This window comes from Cetorhinus maximus, chromosome 1 (assembly GCF_964194155.1).
Source record: "Cetorhinus maximus chromosome 1, sCetMax3.hap1.1, whole genome shotgun sequence".
Taxonomy (NCBI): domain Eukaryota; kingdom Metazoa; phylum Chordata; class Chondrichthyes; order Lamniformes; family Cetorhinidae; genus Cetorhinus; species Cetorhinus maximus.
This window is the reverse complement of record NC_135879.1, coordinates 31,911,446-31,934,485: the sequence shown is the minus strand read 5'-3', so window position 1 is coordinate 31,934,485 and position 23,040 is coordinate 31,911,446. Positions and strand designations below refer to the sequence as shown.

General features: G+C 41.7%; 1 protein-coding gene across 6 annotated transcripts in view; it reads left to right on the top strand.

The window, feature by feature from the left end:
- The window catches only part of intu (inturned planar cell polarity protein), a 186,205-nt gene that overhangs the window by 36,456 nt on the left and 126,709 nt on the right, over window positions 1-23,040 (top strand). For all 6 annotated transcript variants that reach the window (XR_013576316.1, XM_078539673.1, XM_078539679.1 and 3 more), the window contains exon 3: window positions 19,571-19,656. Coding sequence is in view for 5 of the 6 variants with exons in the window: in XM_078539673.1 (XP_078395799.1) it covers window positions 19,571-19,656 (86 nt within the window). In the remaining variant the exon portion in view is untranslated. The remainder of the gene's footprint in view (window positions 1-19,570; window positions 19,657-23,040) is intronic.

Here is a 23,040-nt window from a genome sequence, read left to right as displayed (position 1 = left end):
TCCCTTGATATCTTTAATATCTAGAAATATATTGATCTCTGTCTTGAATATCCTATGTACATATGAACATACGAATAAGAGCAGGAGTAGGCCACTTGGCCCCTCGAGCCTACTCTGCCATTCACTGAGATCATGGCTGATCTGAATGGAACCTCAACCCCACATTCCTGCCTATCCCCGATAACCTTTTCACCCTCTTGATAATAGAGGATCTATCTAGCTCTGCCTTAAAAATATTCAAAAGACTCTGCTTCCACCGCCTTTTCAGGAAGAGAGTTCCAAAGACTCAACCCTCAGAAAAAATTTCTCCTCATCCCTGTCTTAAATGAGTGACCCTTTATTTTTAAACAGTGAGCCCTAGTTCTAGATTCTCCCACAAGAGGAAACATCCTCTTCACATCCACCCTGTCAAGATCCATCAGGTTTCAATTAAGTCACCTCTTCTAAATTCCAGTGGATACAAGCCTAACCTATCCAGCATTTCCTCAAAGACAACCTTCCCATTCCTGGTATTAGTCTATTAAACCTTCTCTGAGCTGCTTCTAATGCATGTACATCTTTCTTTGAATAAGGAGACCAGTACTGTACACAGCACTCCAGATGTGGTCTCACCAATGCCCTGTACAACTGAAGCATAACCTCCCTACTTTTTTAATCAATTCCCCTCAAATAATTTGTATTAGCTTTCCTAATTACTTGCTGTACCTGCATACTAACCTTTTGTGATTCGTGCACTAGGACACCCAGATCCCTCTGAATCTCAGAGCTCCTCAATCTCTCACCATTTAGATAATCTTTTTTTACTCTTCCTGCCAAAATGAACAATTTCACATTTTCCCACATTATACTCCATTTGTAAGACCTTTGCCCACTTACTTTACCTATCTATGTCACTTTGCAGCCTCCATACGTCTGCTTCACAATTGACTTTTCTACCTATCTTTGTATCATCAGCAATTTTAGCAACCATTCCTTCAGTCCCTTCATCCATTTATATAATTTGTAAAAAGTTGAGACCCCAGCACTGATCCCTGTGGCACACCATTCATCACATCCTGCCAACCAGAAAAAGACCCATTTATGCCAACTCTCTGCTACCTGTTATCTAGCAAATTTTCTGTCCATGCCAATATATTACCCCCTACACCATGAGCTTTTATTTTCTGCAATAAACTTTGATGTGGCGCTTTATCAAATGCCTTCTGGAAATCTAAGTACAGTACATCCATCAGTTCCCCTTTATCCACAGCACACATGACTCCTTCAAAGAACCCCGATAATTTGGTTAAACATGATTTCCCTTTTACAAAACCATGTTGATTCTGCTTGATTGCCTTGATTTTTTTCTAAGTGCCCTGCTATAAGATCTTTAATAATAGCTTCTAACATTTTCTCTATGACAGATGTTAGGCTAACTGGCCTATAGATTCCTGCTTTTTGTCTCACTCCCTTTTTGAATAAGGAGGTTATATTTGCTATTTTCTAATCTAATGGAACCTTCCCTGAATCTAGGGAATTTTGAAAAAAATTAAAACCAGTGCATCAACTATCTCACTAGCCACTTCTTTCAAGGCCTTGGGGTGAAATCCACCCGGGCCTGGAGATCTGTCAGCCCACAGCCCCAACAATTTGCTCAATACCACTTCCCTGGTGATTGTAATTTTCCAAGTTCCTCCCTCCCTTCCATTTCCTGATTTACAGCTATTTCCAGGATGTTTATTTGTATCCTGTATAGTGAAGAACGAAGCAAAATACCTGTTTAATCCATCTGCCTACTTTTCATTATCAATTCCCCAGATGCACTTTCTGTAAGACCAAGGCTAACTTTGTTGATTGCAATTACCTTTGTTGAGGTAATTTCCTTATTTTATTATCTGTAGAAACTCTTACTATCTGTCTTTATATTACTAGCTAGCTTTCTCTCAAACTCTAATTTTTTCCTCCTTATTAATCTTTTTGTCATTCTTTGCTGTTCTTTATATTCTTTCCAATCTTCTGCTCTGCCACCCATTTTTGCGTAATTATATGCTTTATCTTTAAGTTTGATACTGTCTTTAACTTTTTTAGTTAACCACAGATGGTGGATTTTTCTTTCTCATTGGAATGTATATTTTCTGTGTATTCTGAAATACTCTTTTAAATGCCTGCCACTGAACTTCCATTGACCTATCCCTTAACCTCATTTGCCACTTCACTTTAGCTAGCTCTGCTTTCGTGCCCTCATAACTGCCCTTATTTAAGTTTAAAATACTAGTTTTGGACACCCTTGTTTCTCACTCAAATGAATGTAAAATTCAATCACATTATGATCACTGCTACCTAGGAGCCCCTTCACTTGGAGGTTATCAATTAATCCTATCTTTTTGCTCAATACCAGGTCTAGTACAGCCTGCACTCTGATGGCTCCAGAATGTGCTGTTCTAAGACACTATCCCGAAAACATTCTATGAATTCCTCATCTGATTTTTCCAGTCTATGTTTAGATTAAAATCCCCCATGGTTATTGCTGTACCCTTCGGGCAAGCTCCCATTATCTCTTCTTTTATATTCTGTCCTGTGTCGTTTCAATTAGGGGGCCTGTACACAACCCACAAGTGTTTTCTTGCCTTTACCATTCCACATCTCAACCCTAACCACTTCTACATCCTGGTTTCCTGAACTTAGGTCATCCCTCTCTAATGTGCTAATACCATTATTAATTAAGAGTCACCCCTCCACCTTTTCCTAACTTCCTGTGCTTTCTAAATGTCACATACTCTTCAATGTTTAAGTCCCAATCTATGTCATCCAGTAGCCATGACTCTGTAATGGCTATCAGATTGTACTTATTTATTTCTATTTACGCTATCAGTTCGTCTGTTTTGTTTTGAATGTTATGTGCGTTTAGATACGGAGCCTTCAGTTTTGTCCTTTTATTATTTTTGTAGTGCCTAGCCTTATCTGCTGATTTACTCTTAGATTTGTACTCTCTGTCCCTTCCTGTCACAGTGTGTTTATCATTTCCCATATTAATACCTGTCTCCCTTGCCTTGCCTCTACTATTTCGTTTACCACACCTTCCCAAATTTGATCCCTTGCCCCCACTATTTAGTTTAAAACCCCCTCTACTTCCCTAGTTAGGCAGCTCGCAAGGACACCATCCCCAGCATGGTTCAGGTGTAGATCGTCCCAATGGTATAGATCCCACATTCCCCAATACTAGTGCCAGTGCCCCACAAACCGAAACCCACTTCTCCCACACCAGTCTTTGAGCCATGCATTAATTTCTCTAATATCTTATTTTACTGAATGACTGACTGACTGAGCCTCCACAGCCCTCTGGTCTAGAGAATTCAAAAGTTTCACCGTCCTCTTGAGTGAAGAAATTCCTGCTCATTTCAGTCCTAAATGGTCTACTGCTTATTCTGAGACTGTGTCCCCTGGTTCTAGACCATCTCCTCCTCCCCCCACCCCCGTAGCCAGGGGAAACATCCTTCCTGCATCTACCCTGTTGAGCCCTGCTATTTAAAACAAATTGTATGCTTCAATGAGATCACCTCTCATTCTCCTTAACTGTAGGGAATACAGACCCAGTCTCCTCAATCTCTCCTCACGGGACAGTCACGCCATCCCACAAATAGTCTGGTGTGCCTTTGTTCCACACCCTCTATGGCAAGTATATCCGTAGGTAAGGAGACCAAAACTGTATACAATACTCTGGGTGTGGTCTCGCCAAGGATCTGCACAACTGCAGCAAGACCTTTTTACTCCTATACTCATCCTCTTGCCTTCCTAGTTGCTTGTTGCACCTGCATGTTAGCTTTCAGTGATTTATGAACAAGGATACCCAGGTCCCTTTCGACATCAAGACTTCCCAGTATCTCACCATTTAAGAAATAGTCTATATTTCTGTTTTTCCTACCAAAGTGGATAACTTCATGTTAGAATACTATATTCCTTTTGCAATGTTCTTGCCCACTAATTTAGCCTATCTAAATCCCCTTGAAGCCTCTTTGCATCCTCCTCACAACTCTTAGTCCCACCAAGCTGTGTGTCATCAGCAAGCTTGGAAATGTTACATTTGGCCCTACATTCACATCATTGATATAGATTGTGAATAACTGAGGCCCAAGAACTGATCCTTATGGTACCCCACTAGTCACAGCCTGCCAACCTGAGAATGGCCCATTTATTCCTGCTTTCTTTTCTGCCCATTAGCCAATCATCAGTCCATGCCAGTATATCCTCTCCAATCCCATGCACTCTACTTTTGCTTACTAACCTCTTGTGTGGGACCTTATCGAAAGCCTTCTGAAAATCCAAATGTACCACAGCCACTGGTTCTCCTTTATCCATTCTGCTAGTTGCATCCTCAAAAGACTTGTCAAACACGCTTTTCCCTTTTTAGGTTGTGGGTTCAAGTCCCACTCCAGGACTTGAGCACAAAAATCTAGACTTACACTTCAGTGTAACACTGAGGGAATGCTGCACTATTGGAGGTACAATCTTTCATTAAACCCAGATCTCATCTACCCTTTTAAGGGGGAGTAAAAGATGTTGTGATACTATTTGGACTTACAAAAGGATAAAGTGCCACATATAGACTTGTCAGGAAAGTTGAAGCCTATGCAATAAAAAGGACAGCAACAGTCTGGATATGAATTTGGCTGAGTGACAGGAAACAGAGTAGTGGTGAATGGTTTTTCCAGTTCCCTGGCTCCAACCGCTTCCTCTTCACCATGGATGTCCAATCCCTCTACACCTCCATCCCCCACCAGGATGGTCTGAGGGCCCTTAGCTTCTTCCTTGAACAGAGGCCTGAACAATCCCCATCCACCACTACTCTCCGTCTGGCTGGACTTGTTCTCACACTGAACAATTTCTCCTTTAACTCCTCTCACTTCCTCCAAATAAAAGGTGTGGCTATGGGTACCCGCATGGGCCCCAGCTATGCCTGTCTCTTTATGGGGTATGTGGAACATTCCTTGTTCCAGTCCTACTCTGGCCCCCTCCCACAACTCTTTCTCCGGTACATCGATGATTACTTCGGTGCTGCTTCATGCTCTCGTCGGGACCTGGAAAAATTTATTAATTTTGCTTCCAATCTCCACCCCTCCATCATTTTCACATGGTCCATCTCTGACACTTCTCTTCCCTCCCTTGACCTCTCTGTCTCAATTTCTGATTATAGACTGTCCACCAATATCCATTACAAGCCTACCGACTTCCACAGCTACCTCGACTACAGCTCCTCACACCCCGCTTCCTGTAAGGACTCCATCCCATTCTCTCAGTTCCTTCGCCTCCGTTGCATCTGTTCTGATGACGCTACCTTCAAAAACAGCTCCTCTGACATGTCCTCCTTCTTCCTTAACCGAGGTTTTCCACCCACGGTCGTTGACAGGGCCCTCAACCGTGTCCGGCCCATATCCCGCGCATCCGCCCTCACGCCTTCTCCTCCCTCCCAGAAACATAATAGGGTCCCCCTTGTCCTCACTTATCACCCCACCAGCCTCCGCATTCAAAGGATCATCCTCCGCCATTTCCGCCAACTCCAGCATGATGCCACCACCAAACACATCTTCCCTTCACCCCCCCTGGCGGCATTCCGTAGGGATCGTTCCCTCCGGGACACCCTGGTCCACTCCTCCATCACCCCCTACTCCTCAACCCCCACCTATGGCACCTACCCATGCCCACGCAGAAGATGCAACACCTGCCCCTTCACTTCCTCTCTCCTCACCGTCCAAGGGCCCAAACACTCCTTTCAAGTGAAGCAGCATTTCACTTGCATTTCCCCTAACTTAGTCTACTGCATTCGTTGCTCCCAATGCAGTCTCCTCTACATTGGAGAGACCAAACGCAAACTGGGCGACCGCTTTGCAGAACACCTACGGTCTGTCCGCAAGAAAGACCCAAACCTCCCTGTCGCTTGCCATTTTAACACTCCACCCTGCTCTCTTGCCCACATGTCTGTCCTTGGCTTGCTGCATTGTTCCAGTGAAGCCCAACGCAAACTGGAGGAACAGTACCTCATCTTCCGACTAGGCACTTTACAGCCTTCCAGGCTGAATATTGAATTCAACAACTTTAGATCTTAAACTCCCCCTCCCCCCATCCCGTTTCTTCCCCCTCCCCCCCTTTTTAAAAAAAATTTATATAGATTCTTCTTTTCCCACCTATTTCCATTATTTTTAAATCTACAACTAATACCTTGTTAGTCTTTCTACCCCATCCCCACTAGAGCTGTACCTTGAGTATCCTGCCATCCATTCTTAATTAGCACTTTTCTTAGATAATATCACCACCTTCAACACCTCTTTGATCCTTTTGTCTTTGACATCTTTTGATTATCTGCTCCTATCACTGCTTGCTTGTCCCTACAACCACCCCCCCCACAACTTCTCTCCCCCCACCGACCTTAAACCAGCTTATATTTCACCCCTCTCCTGACTTCACTCAGTTCTGCTGAAGGGTCATGAGGACTCAAAACGTCAACTCTTTTCTTCTCCACCGATGCTGCCAGACCTGCTGAGTTTTTCCAGGTAATTCTGTTTTTGTTTTGGATTTCCAGCATCCGCAGTAGCTTTTAGCTTTTTGTTTTTATATAGTGGTGAATGGTTGTTTTTTTTGGACTGGAGGAAGGTGGGGTTCTCTAGGTGTCAATACAATAAGTCCTCACTTAAAGCTGTAGTTGCATTCCTGAAGATCGCGACTTTAATTGAAACAACTTTTAAGTGATCAATAATTTCAATGGAAATCTAATGTTAAAGCCGGAGTTGGGTTCCTTCGGACATTTCTCAAGTTGAAATGCTGTACCATACGTGTGCAGCATTGTGCATTCCCAGCTGAAATAACTTGCAAAATAAAACACTAAAAAATAAAAAAGAAATACTGTATAATTTGAAGGGAAAACATTGCAGGGCCATGGGGAAGGAGCAGAGTAGTAGGACTACATGTAGTTGGATAGTTATTTTAAAGAGCCATGTCATGAAGCTATTGTATAAAATATTGTTGGAAATTTAAAAAAAAAATACAGGTTTAGTTTGTGGGTGTGTCTTAATTGGATTAAAGCCAGCTAGTGTGGGTGCTTTGATGTATACTAGTTTTGAAATGTAAGAGAGGTAGAGTACATTTGCATTTTGTTGAACAGAGCATTCAAGAAGAGGAGTGAAACCTGGCGCCTAGGTAGCAGAGATCAAGCAATGTTTATATTACTAATAAAATTGGTACCATGAAAGGATTTTTATTGTTGGAAGGGGTGGTGATACAATGAGAATTTACATTCAAAGAGATGTGCTGGGTATAACAGATTTTGTGTGTGCAGAGCAGAGGCATGTAACATCAAAGCCTGTAAGCCTATCACTGTGTCTGCAAAGGTACCAAAGTGAAAGGAACCTCATTTTGAATTTGTCAGGTGAAAATGCTTTGCTGGGTGCTATGTGTTGCTGTTGCCTTAGTGGAGATTAGTTTGGGAATTTGTTAAAAGTTATGATAGTAATTTGTAGCCATGTGTATATGTTGTGTAAATTAATAAATGTCTCATGTAGTTTGATATAAAAACCTCTCGAGAACTGGTGGTTTTATGCCTGAATTCAGAATTGCATCTCAAACATACCAAATGAAAATACAGGTTATGATAGTTTAAAGTTTCCCTCTGGGATTTTTAAATAACTCAGCTTTACCAACTGCTGTGTCACAACAAGCCAGCACAGGCATGATAGTTTGAATGGCTTCCTTCTCTGCTGTATAATTTGATTGATTATTCTATGATTAGAGGCTGAAGAGGCCCCTAAGTCTGGTCCTCTGACCCTTTCCCTAAACTCCGCAGAAAGTCTCTGCCATATTTTCCTCTGTAAGGCTCAGAAACCTTGTCCCCTACATGCTTTCTTCTGCAGCTCTTCCAGTCTCACAGCTAAATGCACTTTTTTAAAAAGCTTTTTTGGTAACCTTTCAGTCATGAAATGCCTATATTACATTTTCATATCTCCTTTTATCTCTACATCATTGTATTTAGTTGCCCCAATAATTTTCTTTCAGAGCAATTTTCACCCTTTGAAGAAAACATTTAATCCAGTGTAACAGATGGCTGCCCAAGACCTTCAATCATCTTCAGATAGGTTTCCAGTATTCTTTCCCTAAATTTCCACAGATTCACATCAATGGGATTTCTATTCACTTACTGTAGGCTGACCTCCGACTCTGACGCGCAATTCTGTTCCAACGCATGCAAACTACGTAAAAATGAAAGTGGCAATGCAAATTGGTAAAACAGGCCCTAAAGAATAAATTACTTTAAAACAAAACATGATAAGCGGGGTGACTTGAAGCAAGAGCCTGTTGTACTAGAATCACTGCTTTTCTTGATACATATTAATGACTTTGACTGTACAGGGCACAATTTCAAAAGTTACAGATGACACAAAACTTGTAAACATTGAGGTGAATAATGATAGACCTGAAGAGGACATAGGCCAATGGAATGGGCAGACATGTGATAGATGAAATTTAGTGCAGAGAAGTGGTAAGTGATCTACTGTGTTTTGGTAGGATGAAATGAGGGTTGGATATGTAAACTAAAGGTCACAATTCTGAAGGGGATGCAGAGAGAGATGGGTGTATATCTGCACAAATCATTGAAGGTGGCAGAGCAGGTTGAGGAAGTGGTTAAAGAGACGCACAGGATCCTGGGCTCTATAATTACAGACTTACAATATAAAAGCAAGGAAGTTATGATGAACCTTTTAAATCTTTATAAAACACTGGTTGAGCCTCAACTGGAGTTTTGTGTCCAGCTGTGGACACCGTACGTTTGGAAGGATGGAAAGGCTTTCAAGAGAGTGCTGAAAAGATTGACAAAATGATTCTAGGGATCAGGGACTTCAGTTTGTAGGCAATTTTGCCTTTTTCTTAAGTTTGGAGACCAAGAATAATGATTCACACCATCTCAATATATTCAATGCCTTTTATTGAGAATTTTAAACAAAACATTTTGTTAAATCATGTTGTTACCCCTCGGGTGGTCATTCTGAGATGACTGTAGGTCATTTAGGAGTGATGTTTGACTGATGCCTTCCTGCTTGTTGCACCAGCACTCTTCCTGCCAATATAAATCTCTTGCCTTCTTTATTCGTTGATACATATCTTCAGTCTTTTCTGAGCACTTCTCTGGGAAACTTTTTCAGGGGTTTACACACACAATACAGTTTTGACAGAGCTCATGCACAATCCTCTTCTCGATGCAAATTGGTTAACTGATTGACTGTTGATTGGTTAGTGCAGACTTGTCCGATGTATGGCCCATGAAGCCCCTCTATGTGGCCCCTGGATCCAATTTTCAAAATTCTGGTCTAACCAGTGAGTTTCAATGGAAGATTCTGTATGGAGCTGCTCCTCCAATCACAGGCCATTTCTCTCCTGTATTTGCTGCTCTTCCCATCAGAGACTGTTTCTCTCCTGCAAATAAGGGAGAGAAACAGTCTCTGATGAGAGGAGCAGTGAACACCAGCATTGGTGAGTGTGCTGAGGGCTGCGGGACCAAGGGAAGCGAAGGTATGGTGGGGCTGGAGCCTGGGGAGCCAAGCAGTGGCAGGGCTGGAGCCTGGGAAGGGTGAAGTCATGTCGGGCTCAGGTTGGAGATGGTGCCATGTTGAACATGTGGGAGTGAGCGAGAGTCTGCTTTATGCCAGTCTCAGGTTTCTCTCTCGCTCTCCACCAAAGCATACACATGCACATCCACTTAGTGGGTGAGGGTGAATGGGTGAGCACCCTGAGACTGGGAGTGAGCCGGACACATGCACACACTGACCCTGTCACACTCTGCTCATTTTTATTAATTGCCCTTTTTAACTTAATTTATTGCTATGATATGAGCTGTACTTTTGCTCAGCAATTTTTTTTTCCTTAAAACCTCTTTTTTTGAAATTCAGATTGTTGTGCCAAACCTTATCTTTCCAAAATTGGCTCACCGGGCCCTTGAAAAATATGCAAATATGGCTCTCGAGCAAAAAAGTTGGACAAACCTGGGTCGGTGTATTCCCAAATTGCCTTCCATTGATTTAACCATATTTGGACTTCTTCCTGTCCTGCTGTGATTACCTGTCAAGTTTTGATCTGTTTGCTGTAATTAACTAAATATGGAGATCAAATAGCAAGGTTGCCACTTATCATTGTGAAAGGGGATCGTCCATCACTTATGGGTAGGGACTGGCTAAAAAATTCAGCTGGACTGGAATAAAATAAATAAGGTGCAATGCAACCCCATGTTGCAGTCCTTGTTAGACAAGCATACTGATGTCCTCAAAGAAGGTCTTGGAGTTATTAAAGACATTGAAGCCACACTTGCTGTGAAAACCAAAACTTCTCCAAGGCTCTTCAAACAACGTTCAGTTCCCTACTCAATGCAACAGAAAATCAAGTAGGAACCAGAACAACTTGAAAACTTTCAGATAATTGAGAAAGTTGATTATGCAGAGTGGGCAACTCCAACGGTCCCAGTAGCGAAGGATGACGGGTCTATCAGAATTTGTGGTGACTATAAAATCACCATTAGTCCTTTCCTGTAAGTGCATCAGTACCTGCTACTGAAAATTGAGGACCTGCCCACTGCTCTGAATGGAGGTGAATTATTCACAAAACTTGATCTATCACAGGCATTTTGACAAATGTAGCTGAGTAAAGATTCCAGGAAGTATACAGAGGTCTATATCAATACAAATGACTACCATTTGGAATTGTCATCACCAGCCTTATTCCAGCAGGCCATGGACAAAATATTGCAGGGCCTCCCTGGTGTAATCTGCTCCCAAGACAACATGCTCATCAGTGGGAAAATCCTCCCAACTCATTTAGAGAACCTAGGTAGGGTCCTGCGTAGACTGAAAAAATACAGCATCTGCTAAGAAATCCAAATGCTCATCCCTGAAGCCCTCAGTGGAGTGCCTGGGACATGCAATCAATGAAACTGGCACCTCAACCTCACCAGAAAGGTGGAGGCAGTGGTGAATGCATCACAGCTCACATCGTTTTTGGGACTTGTGAATTTCTATGGCACGTTTGTTTCCGGTTTGGCTACCAAGGCAGCAGCACTGAATCTGCTGAAGAATGCCAAATGGAATTGATCACAAGCCTGTTAGGAAAGTTTCAAGGAACGAGCAAGAGCTCCTTCCTCCTAAAGTCCTGGCACATTTCGTTGAAAAGTTACCTGTCAGCCTGGCTTGTGATGCATCTGGGTATGGTGTTGGAGCTGTCATCTCCCACACATTTCCTGATGGCTGTGAATGGCCCATTGCATACGCCTCATGCACGTTGTCCAAGGCAGAACAAAATTATGCCCAAATTGAGAAGGAAGCTCTTGGATTAATCAATGGAATCAAGAAATTCCACCAGTATTTGTATGGGCGTAAATTCACGTTAATTACAGACCTTAAGCCTTTGACCTGGTAGCTTACCCCAAAGTCACAAACCTCATCACTTGCCACTGCACGCCTCCAAAGGTGGGAACTGATCTTATCTGCTTACCAGTAAAAAAAAAAAAATTACATTTCACTCTACTGGGAATCATGGAAATGCAGACGCACTTTCCAGACTTCTGTTACAGCACAGCCCCACAACCTGAAGTGAAGTCACTGCTTTCAATGTGAACCAGATAGACATGTTACCTGTTAAAGTGGATCAAATTTGACTTGAAACGCAGAAGGATGCTGTACTCTCCAAAGTTTTCCTGTACACACAGAAGGGTTGGTATGTATCTCAAGAAGTGGCTACTGAGCTTAAACCTTACTACATGTGTAGATTTGAGCTGACTCTGCAAGATGGTTATTTGTTATGGGGAATCAGTTGTTATTCCTCCAAAATTCCAAACATGAGTGTTAGAAAAACTTCACCTCAGTCACATGGGAATCGTCAAAATGAAAGCATTATCTCATCTACATATATGGTGATCACACCTGGATAAAGACATCGAAGGCATGGTCAGTAATTGCCTTCTATGCCAAGAAATGAAGGCTTCTCTTGCACCTGCCCCTTTACATCCATGAGCTTGGCCTGACCACTCATGGCAGAGACTTCATGCGCCAAACCGCTTCTTGGACATACTTTTCCTGATTGAGGTGGTTGCCCGCACAAAGTGGCCTCGTTATTCCCATGAAGTCGACTACTTCAGCAAAGCCATTGATGGTCTCCAGAATGTGTTCACTACTTTTGGATTGCCGGAGCAGATTGTGTCTGACAGTGGCACATAGTTCACATCAAGTGAATTTCTAACATTCCTGAAAACAATGGGATCAAACAGATTTTTATCTCTCCTTACCACCAATCCTCAAATGGTGAGGCAGAGCGCTTTGTCCAGACTTTCAAAACAGCCATATTGAAAGGGAGGACGCAAACAGATTAGAAATTGAAGCTAAAGAACTTTTATGATGTATCGCAATACTCCACATTCAGCAACAGGCGTATCTCCTGCTGAGCTGATGTTTGGAAGACTACTGCGTACCAGAATAGATTTGCTGTGTCCAGATTTGAAAGGAAAGATTGGTTCAAGGAAACTTGATCAGAAGAGTTCACATGACTCAAGTAAACCAGCTCATGGGTTTAATCTAGATCAGTCTGTTTGGGTCTGAAATTACTGTGAAACACCAAAATGCCCCCTGGGAAGAATCATCAAGAGTTGAGGACCTATGATGTTGAATCTTCCTGTGGAATCTGGAAGAGACACAGTGACCATATTAGAGAAGCCAAATCCAAGGAACCAAATTTCCAGGGATCTCCAGTCATGGTGGAAGATTTCTGGGAAACATCTGCTCCAGTTGGTGAAACCCAACTTGATTCAGCTGACAAACCTGTAGCACCTGTGGCTGCAACTGTTGAACCTGAACAGAGATGAGCAGAACAGCAGAACCTTCCATTTCTAAGCAAACAAACTGAGACACCTAAGCCAACACTCCTCTCTAGACCAAAGCAAATCTGCAGTTCACCTGACTGATTTGTTCCTGGCTAAAGGAGGAGGAGATGTGATGTTTGTGTTTAACGTTTATGCTTTTTTGTAAAAGGACATTTTAGTTTAAAAAGAAGTGCTATATATATAAAAATAAACAGCCAGCAGGGTGTGCTAAGTCCCCCTCTGGTGTAGAATAAGGAATAAAGGAACCTTCTGTTTTTTTTTACATAGGAAACTGGGGTTCAGAAGAGTTTGTGTGCGGTATCTTAAACACTTTTTGGAAATCCATATATATTAAATCTACTGGTTCCCCTTTATCTATCCTGCTTGTTATCACCTCAAAATTTCTAATAAATTTGTCAGACATGATTTCCCCTTCATGAAGCCATGCTGACTCTGCTTGATTATATTATGCATTTCTAAATGCTCTGCTATTATATCCTTTATAATAGACTCTAACATTTTCCCAATGATGGATGTTAAGCGAACTGGCCTATAGTTATCTGTTTTTGTCTTCCTTTTTGAATCAGGGTGTTACATTGGCAGTTTTCCAGTCGTTCGGGACTTTTCCAGGATCTAAGATTCTTGGAAGATTACTATCAGTGCATCCACTATCTCTGCAACTACTTCCTTTAATATCCTAGGATGCAACCCATCAGGTCCAGGGGACTTATCGGCCTTTAGCCCCATTAGTTTCCCTGATACTTTTTCTCTAGTGATTAGTTATTGTATTTATTCCCCCCACCTTTTGCCCCTTGATTATTTCGTATTTTTGGAATGCTATTAGTGTCTTCTACTGTGAAGACTGATGCAAAGTATTTATTCAACTCCCCTGCCATTTCCTGGCTCCACATTATTATTTCCCCAGCCGCATTCTTTGAGGGGCCTATATTGACCTTGGCCTCTCTCTTCCTTTTTACATATATAAAGAAGCTCTTACTGCCTGTTTTTATATTACTTACTAGTTTACCCTCAAAGTTTATTTTCTCCCTCTTTATTACTTTTTGGTCATCTTCTGTTGGTTTTTAAAACTTTCCCAATCCTCTGGCTTACCACTAATCTTTGCCACATTGTATGTTTTTTCTTTCAATTTGAAACTATCCTTAACTTCCTTGGTTAACCATGGTTGGTTTATCCCCTTCCTTGAATCCTTCTACCTCACTGGGCTATATCTTTGTTGAGAGTCATGAACTATTTTCTTAAACGTCTGCCTTTGTTCATCAACCGTCTTTTCTGCTAAACTCCTTTCCCAGTCCACTCCAGCCAACTCGGCCCTCATTCCTTTGTAATTACTCTTATTTAAATTTAGCACAGCTGTTTCCAACCCAAGCTTCTCACTCTCAAACTGAATGTTAAATTCTACCACGTTATGGTCACTGTTTCCTCGGGGATCTTTTACTCTGAGATCATTTATTAAACCTGCCTCATTACACATTACCAGATCCAGAATAGCCTGATCCCTGGTTGTATCCACAACATATTGTTCTAGGAAACTGTCCCGAATACACCCTATGAATTCTTGCTCATGGCTACCTCTGCCATTTGATTTTCCCAATCTACATGAAGATTAAAGTCACCAATGATTAATGCACTGCCTTTTTTACATGCCCTCATTACCTCCTGATTTATTCTCTGTCCTACAGCATAGCCACTTTTCGGAGGCCTATAGACTACTCCCAGCTGTGTCATCTTCCCCTTCTTATTTCTTACCTCTACCCATATGGATTCTACACCTTCCAATTCAAGATCATTTCTTGCTATCATACTTATTCTATCTCGTACTAACAAGGCTACCCCACCATCCTTTCCTCCCTGCCTGTCCTTTTGAAAAGTCTCATACCCTGAATATTTAGTTCCTAGTTTTGATCTCCTTGTAACTATATCTCTGTTTTGGCTATAAGATCATACCCATTAACCTCTATTTGCTGCCAAATCCTATGAGCTCTGAGATGTTTTAAAGTATTGTAAATAAACCTGTTGTAGATTTGGAGCTAATGTCATCTCTGCATTGTTCTGAGATAATTCAGACAAAAAAAAGATGTATATCGATCTTATCGAATAATAATAGGTCCAAATGTCGAAATTTAGTTTTATAGTAAATTCCCAAATGTGCAAATTTGTATTGTTTTCAAATGAATGAACAAAATATACCTTTTGCCTCTGCTGTAACTGGAAGGACACACCAGTGAGGTAACATTTCTCTGAAAGCTTTCAGCTTTTGACGAATTTGGTAAAGCTACAATCAACTAATCTAAAGAAATCATAAAAGCCATTAGCGACCAAATCAGCTTGTTAGAACGGGACGGCATGCAACAGGCCAATCAACTTATAAGGAAAGGACATTTTATAAGGAATGATATCGAATATACAGCAGAGAAATGGGATATTTTGCCCAACTAGTCTGTGCTGTTGTTTATACTCCCCACAATCTCCTCCCATTCCATCTACCTTGCCTGAGTCTTTCAGCATACTTTTCTATTCCCTTTTCTCTCATGTACTTAGATGCTTTCAAAAGAAAACTAGCTAACTTATTTTTCTCAATTAGTTTTGTGTCATAGCACAAGAAGTAAGTGGGAATGTGAGTGGTGAGGGGGATTAAGAGGCTTCAAGGTAATTTAGACAAGTTGAATGGGCCAGTACACTGCAGATGCAATATAACTTTGGTAGGAAAAACAGAATGGCAGAGTATTATTTAAATGGTGATAGATTGGGAAATGTTGATGTACAAAGGGACCTGGGTGTCCTTGTATGTCAATCACTGAAAGCAAGCATGCAGGTGCAGCAAGCAGTTAAGAAGGCAAATGGTATGTTGGCTTTCATTGTGACAAGACTTGAGTGCAGGAGCAAGGATGTCTTAGTGCAGCTATACAGGGCCTTGGTGAGACCATACCTGGAGCATTGTATTCAGTTTTGGTCTCCTTACCTAAGAAAGGATATACTTGCCATAGAGGGAGTGCAGCGACTGATTCCTGGGATGGCAGGATTGTTGTATAAGGAGAGATTAGACCGACTAGGCCTTCATTCACTGGAGTTTAGAAGAATGAGGGGGATCTCATTGAAACGTTTAAAATTCTGACAGGGCTGGACAGCCTGGATGCAGGGATGATGTTTCCTCTGACTGGTGGGGGGGGGAGGAGAGGTGTCTAGAACAAGGGGTTACAATCTCAAGATGCGGGTAGGACTGAGATGAGGAGAAACTTCTTCACTCAGGGTGGTGAACCTGTGGCATTCTCTACCACAGAGGGTTGTGGAGTCCAAGTCATTGAATATATTTAAGAAGAAATAGATTTCCAGACTCAAGGTGTCAAGGGGTATGGGGAGAGAGCGGGGGCATGACGTTGAGATAGAGGATCAGCCATGATCTTATTGAATGGTGGAGCAGGCTCGAAAGGCCGAATGACTTACTCCTGCTTCTATTTTCTATGCTTCTGTGTAGCAAGTTCCACTTTCTAACTATTCCCTGGATAAATAAATTTCTCCTTATTTCCCTGTTGGATTTATTTAGTACTTATCTTTTAATTTATGATCCTTATGATCCCTACTTTTGGATTCTTTCACAAGTGGAAGCACTCTCTCCACACCACACCTATCCTGTCCAACCTATTAATTTTAAAGATCTCTATCAGGTCTTCCATATGTCTTCTCCTTTTCTAAAAGAATAAAGCTCCAATCTGTTCAATGTTTCCCAATAGTTGTAATCACTCACTCCTGGTGCCATCCATATAAATCTTTTTTGCACGTTCTCCAGCACTTTTAGTATGGAGATCAGAACTGTGCATTATGCGGCCTCACAAATACTGCTTGTTAATTATACGCACTTAAAAATAAATCCCTGTGCTTTGTTATTTTTAATTGCTTTGCTAACCTGCAGTGCTACTTTTAAATGATTTCTTCACTTGTATCCCTCAGTCCCTTTGCTGTTGTATCCATTCAGTTTCTGTCTTTCTGAGATGTGGTGATATTTGTTTTGCTGCCAAAGCACAGCATCTCTCATTCATCTATTTTGGGCAGTTAAGTGGAAAGTCAACATCAGTCTGCAAGTTTTCTAATGTCTTTGTATTATATTGCATTCTTCCTCAGTGTTAACCATATCCCACATTCTGGTATCATCTGCAAATTTTGACTTGTTCTTAAATCCAGGCCACTAATATCTTTTTATGAATAGCAGTGGTTCCAGGAGTGATCATTGAAAGAAAAAACGTCTTTCATTTATGTAGAGTTTTTCAGAAACACCAAATGTCTCCAAGCACTTCACGGCCAATGAAGTACTTTTGAAGTGTAGTGACTGGTGCAATATAGCAAACTCCCACAAATAGCAATGTGATAAATGAAAACAGATTATCTAGTCATTAAGTGGAAAATGAACTTCCAACATTGTTGAATGTGAGGTGACGCACTTTGGAAGAGAAAAAACAAACCACCTACACCTTAGAAAGTGAGAAACTGAATGTTGATTGAGAGATAAATATTGGCCAGGATACCAGTGATAACTTCCCTGCTCTTCAAAAAGGTGCCTTGGGATCTTATGCATTCACCCAGACAGGCAGATGAGGCCTCAGTCTCACCCAAAAGACAGCACTTCCTACATTGCCTCCCTCAGTACTGTACTGGAGTGTCAGCCTTGATTTTTGTGCTCAAGCCCAGGAGTGGGACTTGAACCTGGAACATTGTGACTCAAGTGAGAATGCTAGCAACTGAGCCATGGCTGACACTTACTTACTTTGGAGGAAGGTAGAAAGCAATGTTCTACAATCTAAATAACTGTCCTTCTATCGCTATTCTCAAATTTCTAAGGCAGTTACTCTCCGTTGCACTTTGTTTTCTTGCCTATGATCTAAATTATTGGGCTGTAACTTCGGAGATCCAGGACACCATTGTATTGGGGACCTACCCAAGGGTCTTAGGCTAACATTGCCCCCTCCCCCCACCAACTACCCCCACTACGTGACTTCCCATATCCCTAAGGGACTAACCTGCACCCCCCCCCCGCCCCCCCCCCCAAAAACAGGAACTTCCAATCCCACAGGATTTCCCCACCCCCATTTGGATTCTTTTTCCTACCCCTGCCCCCTCTCGCCTGTCAGGCCCGACCCACCACCTCCAACCCTTCAATTCCTACCCATTTACCTTATATGCTTACCTTCTCCCTGTTTGTCAAGGGCCTTTAAACTTCAATGGACCTTTCACTTACCTGGCTTATGGCAACTACAACTGTAAAAGGAAAAAGGGAGCATAGCCTCCTTCCCTTCAACATAGTTTTGACATAGCTGTCCTTCGACGCTAAGCCCCGGTGACGCGCTGCACTTCTCGGATCTCACCTGGCTTGAGTTGGAAAGTTGGGTGAGACAGGCTGGGAAAAAAATTAATGTAAAGAGCCAGGAGTGTACTGGCCGCCTGATGCTGATTGTCACTCTGAGAAAGCTCAGGCCCAATGTTCTAATATTTTTTGTTCTGCATACTGTTTGCTGGCTAAAGATCAGCAAGCAACCTGTCATTCTTCATTAAAACACTTCAAAGCATTCCGGAATGGTGTGGGGAATTGTTTGGCTTATTAGGGTTTATTTTTATTTCTGTGTATTGCGATGAAATTATTTTAAAGCCTGTATCTTTAGGATACTCCCTAGCAATAGTGAAACTAAGCTTTAGTTTTCAAGAAGTGAGATGTAACCCTGGATTTCTGGCTGTAAGATTATTTCTGAGAAATTAACCTGTGCCTTCCGTTGCTAGGGAAACAGCTGATTGGGAGATCGGATTTCAGCCCATTGGGTCAGAATTAATATAATTATGTTTCTGTTTAGTTTAATTTAAAAGTCTAGTTTTTGTTTCAGCAGAAGGAGATGAGATTAAGAACAGGAACTGAACAGTACAGGTCAGAACAAGCAGGGCTCTGAAAAGGGCAGCTTGTTTTCAGAAGAGAACAGAGAACACGAAAGTGGCTTTAAAGCTGGGAGTGTAAGACTGCTAAGGTGGAAAGTCATGGCATGGCTGATTCTGAGAACAAATGTTTTGAAGGATTCAGAACGGTGTGCCTTTTGGTGGCAATTGCCACCCGTGAAACTCAGGTGGCTGTTGTTAGTTGGGATTTTGGACCTAACTCCTGCATGAATGAATTAAACTGAAATTCTACTTAGGAAGAACAGTTTTATGGGACTTGGTAGCCGTATATGATGAAGGGATTACTGAAGAAATCTGAGAGACCTATCTTTGTTGTATCAGCAATTAAAAGTGTAATCTTATAGTTTCTGTGAAATATAATTTGCCTGTTAATTCATGTTTAATGAATTTAGTTTGATTGTTACAGTAAAAGTTTTTTTTAAAAAGTTAAATCTTGCCCATTGGGTTTTTTTCCAATGGAGTCGTTTGGGAAAATGGGTTCTTTCACCATTAGTCTCCACAGGGATTGTAACATTATTAAGAACCAAACATTTTGGCTGAAACCGATTCAACTTAAATTGAGAGCTCAATACAGAGTTTTATGGGGGAATCTGCAGTTGACTTCACTGCAATGAGTGTAATCCCTAAAATAAAGTGGTATATTAGTAACTGAGTTTGGAAAATAATTGAAGATTAAGGCAGTATTTGCATGTTGGTTGTGTGAATTTCCTAAATTGTTAAAATAGTAACAAGTACTAATATTGGACTTCTGCCCATTAGGTGATGCTCTAATTGCTGTGAATGATGTAGAAGTAACTACTGAGAACATTGAGCGAGTGTTATCATGTATTCCAGGTCCAATGCAGGTATGTTTATGAGCTATGTCATTGGTGTTGAAACAATACAGTCTACCATGGAAACTATTTTGCATTATTCCCTTTGGTTTCACATTGTGATAAATATTTGTCTTCGCCACATTGTTGGAAACCTGTCAAAGTGGACCACTCATTATAGAACCTGTCTGTTTTCAATTCCATTGAAATGATTGGCATTAAAATCAGGCAGATGACCCACTCAGCCAAATTCCTACCCTTGTGGTGAAATCAGAGTTACCTCAGTGACTTATAATAATTGTGATACCGCATTCTGCAAATGTTGCATTTGTTTTATTTTTTATTCATCCCAGCTGCCTTATTTTGTAATCATATTGATATTTCTGTTGAATTTAATGGTTATTGCTGGGCACTCATTGAAGCATGTCTGTATTACCATCTGGTTCATTAATGTCCTTTAGGGAAAGAAACCTGTTCTTACCTGGTCTGGCTTAGGAAGCAAGGAAAGGGTGGAAGGGTGACTTTGTTAGTTAATGATGGTATTAGCACAATAGAGGGGGATGACCCAAGTTCAGGAAACCAGGATGTGGAAACGGTTTAGGTAGAGATGAGGAATGGTGAAGGCAAGAAGTCACTTGTGGGAGTTGTGTACAGACCCCCAAACAGTAACCACATGGTAGGGTCGAGCATAAAGGAAGAAAGAATTGGAGCTTGTCAGAAAGGCATGGCGATAATCAAGGGAGATTTTAATTTACATATAGACTGGAAAAGTAAGATGGGCAAAGATAGCCTAGATGAGGAGTACCTTGAATGTTTTTGGGATAATTTCTTAGCACAGCATGTTCTGGAGCCAACCAGAGAGTAGGCTATACTAGACTTGGTATTGTGTGGTGAGACAGGAGTAATTAATGATCTCATAGGAGAGAATCTTCTCCCCGTCGGCCGGGCTGGGCGGGAGTGGACGTGGGCGGGAACGCAGCTGATCGTTGCCCTCAATCGGCTGCGCGCCGCCATTTTTGCATGGGTGGGCCAATTAAGGCCCGCCCAGTGTGACGTGCACCCGGAAGCACTCAGTACTACTTGTGCGGGCAAGGGGAGGAGGGAGAGTCGGGGCCTGCGCTCTTTCACGCATGTGTGCGAAAGAGCGCTGAAATCTCCCCGAGGCACGGAGCTGCCTCTGAGATTAATTTGGTTATGAGAGCTTGAAGAAAAAGAATTAAAAAAATTATTCAGACATGTCCCCTCATGTGACAGTGTTACATGAGCGGGGGCATGTCAATGAACTTTAATAAAAATTTTTATTAAGGTTATAAACCCTTCATGAAACCTCTTCCTGCTCGTGGATGAGCTTCCACGGAAAACACAAAGGCTGCCTCGGCTCTTCGCCTGCCTGCCAACCTTAAGGTTGGACAGGCAGCCCTGACAACTGCTTCAATTTGTTGATTAATGGCCTTAATAGGCCTTTGACAGTTCGGCGGGTGCGCAGCCAACTCCAGTGCGCGCCCGCCAAACTGAAGATCGGAATGACGCGCGGTGACAGGACGCACGCCCGATATCACCGCACCTCATTTTACGCGTCAGCGTGCGGAGCCCATCCCTGCATGCCTACCAGAAGATTCTGCCCATAGTGAAGGTGCCCCTAGGTAGCAGCAACCACAATATAATTGAATTTTACATTCAGTTTGAGGGAGAGAGGAGTGGGTCTGAGACTAAGTAAGTGTAATTATGAGGGCATGAAAACTGATCTGCTAAAGTGAATTGGCAAATTAGGTTAAGGGATAGGTCAATAGCGATGCAGTGGCTTAAGGGGATATTTCAGATTACACAGAATAGATACATTCCAACGAGTAAGAAGTCCAAGGGATGGACGCACCATTCATGGTTAACCAGAAAGGTTAAAGCTAGTATCAAATTTAAAGAAAAAGCATATAATTGTGCAAAGATAGGTGGAAGGCCAGAAGATTGGACAGAATATAAGGAACAGCAAAGAATGACTAAAAGACGAAAAAGGAGGGAAAAATTAGAGTATGAGAGAAAGCTAGCCAGAAATATAAGAACAGATGGTAAGAGTTTTTATAAATATTTTAAAAAGAGAAGTTAACAAAGTGAACTTTGGTCCTAAGCAAAATGAGTCTGGAGAATTGATAATGGAAAACAAGGAGATGGCAGATGAATTGAAGAGGTATTTTGCATCAGTTTTCACTATAGAGGACGCAACTAACATCCCAGAAGCAGCTATAAACCAGGAAATGAAAGAAGTCAGGAAGATTACAGTCACCAGAGAAGTGGTACTGAGTAAATTGTTGATGCTGCGGGCTGACAAGAGCCCAGGTCCTGATGGACTTCATCCTAGGGTCTTAAAAAGAAGTGCCTAGTGAGATACCTGATGCATTGGTTTTAATTTTCCAAAACTCCCTAAATTCGGGGAAGGTCCTATTAGATTGGAAGATAGCAAATGTAACTCCATTATTCAAAAAGGGAGGGAGACAAAGTGGGAAACTACAGGCCAGTTAGCTTAACATCTGTCATAGGGAAAATGTTAGAAGCTATTAAAGAAGTTATGGCAGGGCATTTAGATAAGCTCAAGATCATCAGGGCGAGCCAACTTGGTTTTGTAAAGGGGAAATAATGTTTAACCAACTTATTAGACTTCTTTGAGGAAGTAACATATGCTGTGGATAAAGGGGAACCGGTGGATGTACTGTACTTAGATTTCCAAAAGGCATTTGATAAACTGCTGCATCAAAGGTTATTGCAGAAAATAAAAGCACATGGCATAGGAGGTAACATATTGACATGGACAGAAGATTGGCTGGTTAACAGGAAGCAGAGCGTAGGTATAAATGAGTCTTTTTCAGGTTGGGAAGATGTAACGAGTGGCATGCCACGGGGATCAGTGCTGGGACCTCAACTGTTTATAATTTATATAAATTACTTGGATGAAGGGATTGAAGAGATGGTTTCCAAATTTGCTGATGACAAAAAGATAGGTAGGAAAGGAAGCAGTTCAGAGCAGGTTTACCAGACTAATACCTGGAATAGGTGGGTAGTTTTAAGAGGAAAGGTTGGACAGACTAGGCTTGTATCCACTGGCGTTTAAAAGAGTAAGAGGCGACTTGATTGAAAATATAAGACCCTGAGGAGTCTTGACAGGGTGGATGCGAAGAGGATGTTTCCTCTTGTGGAGGAATCTACAACTAGGGGTCACTGTTTAAAAACAAGGGGTTGCCCATTTAAAACAAAGATGAGGCAAATTTTTTTCATTCAGAAGGTTGAGAGTCTTTGGAACCCTCTTCTTGAAAAGGTAGTGAAAGCAGAGTCTTTGAATATTTTTAAGGCAGAGGTGGATAGATTCTTGGTAAGCAAGGAGGTAATTGATAGGTTATCAGGGGTAGGTGGGATGCAGATTTCAGGTTT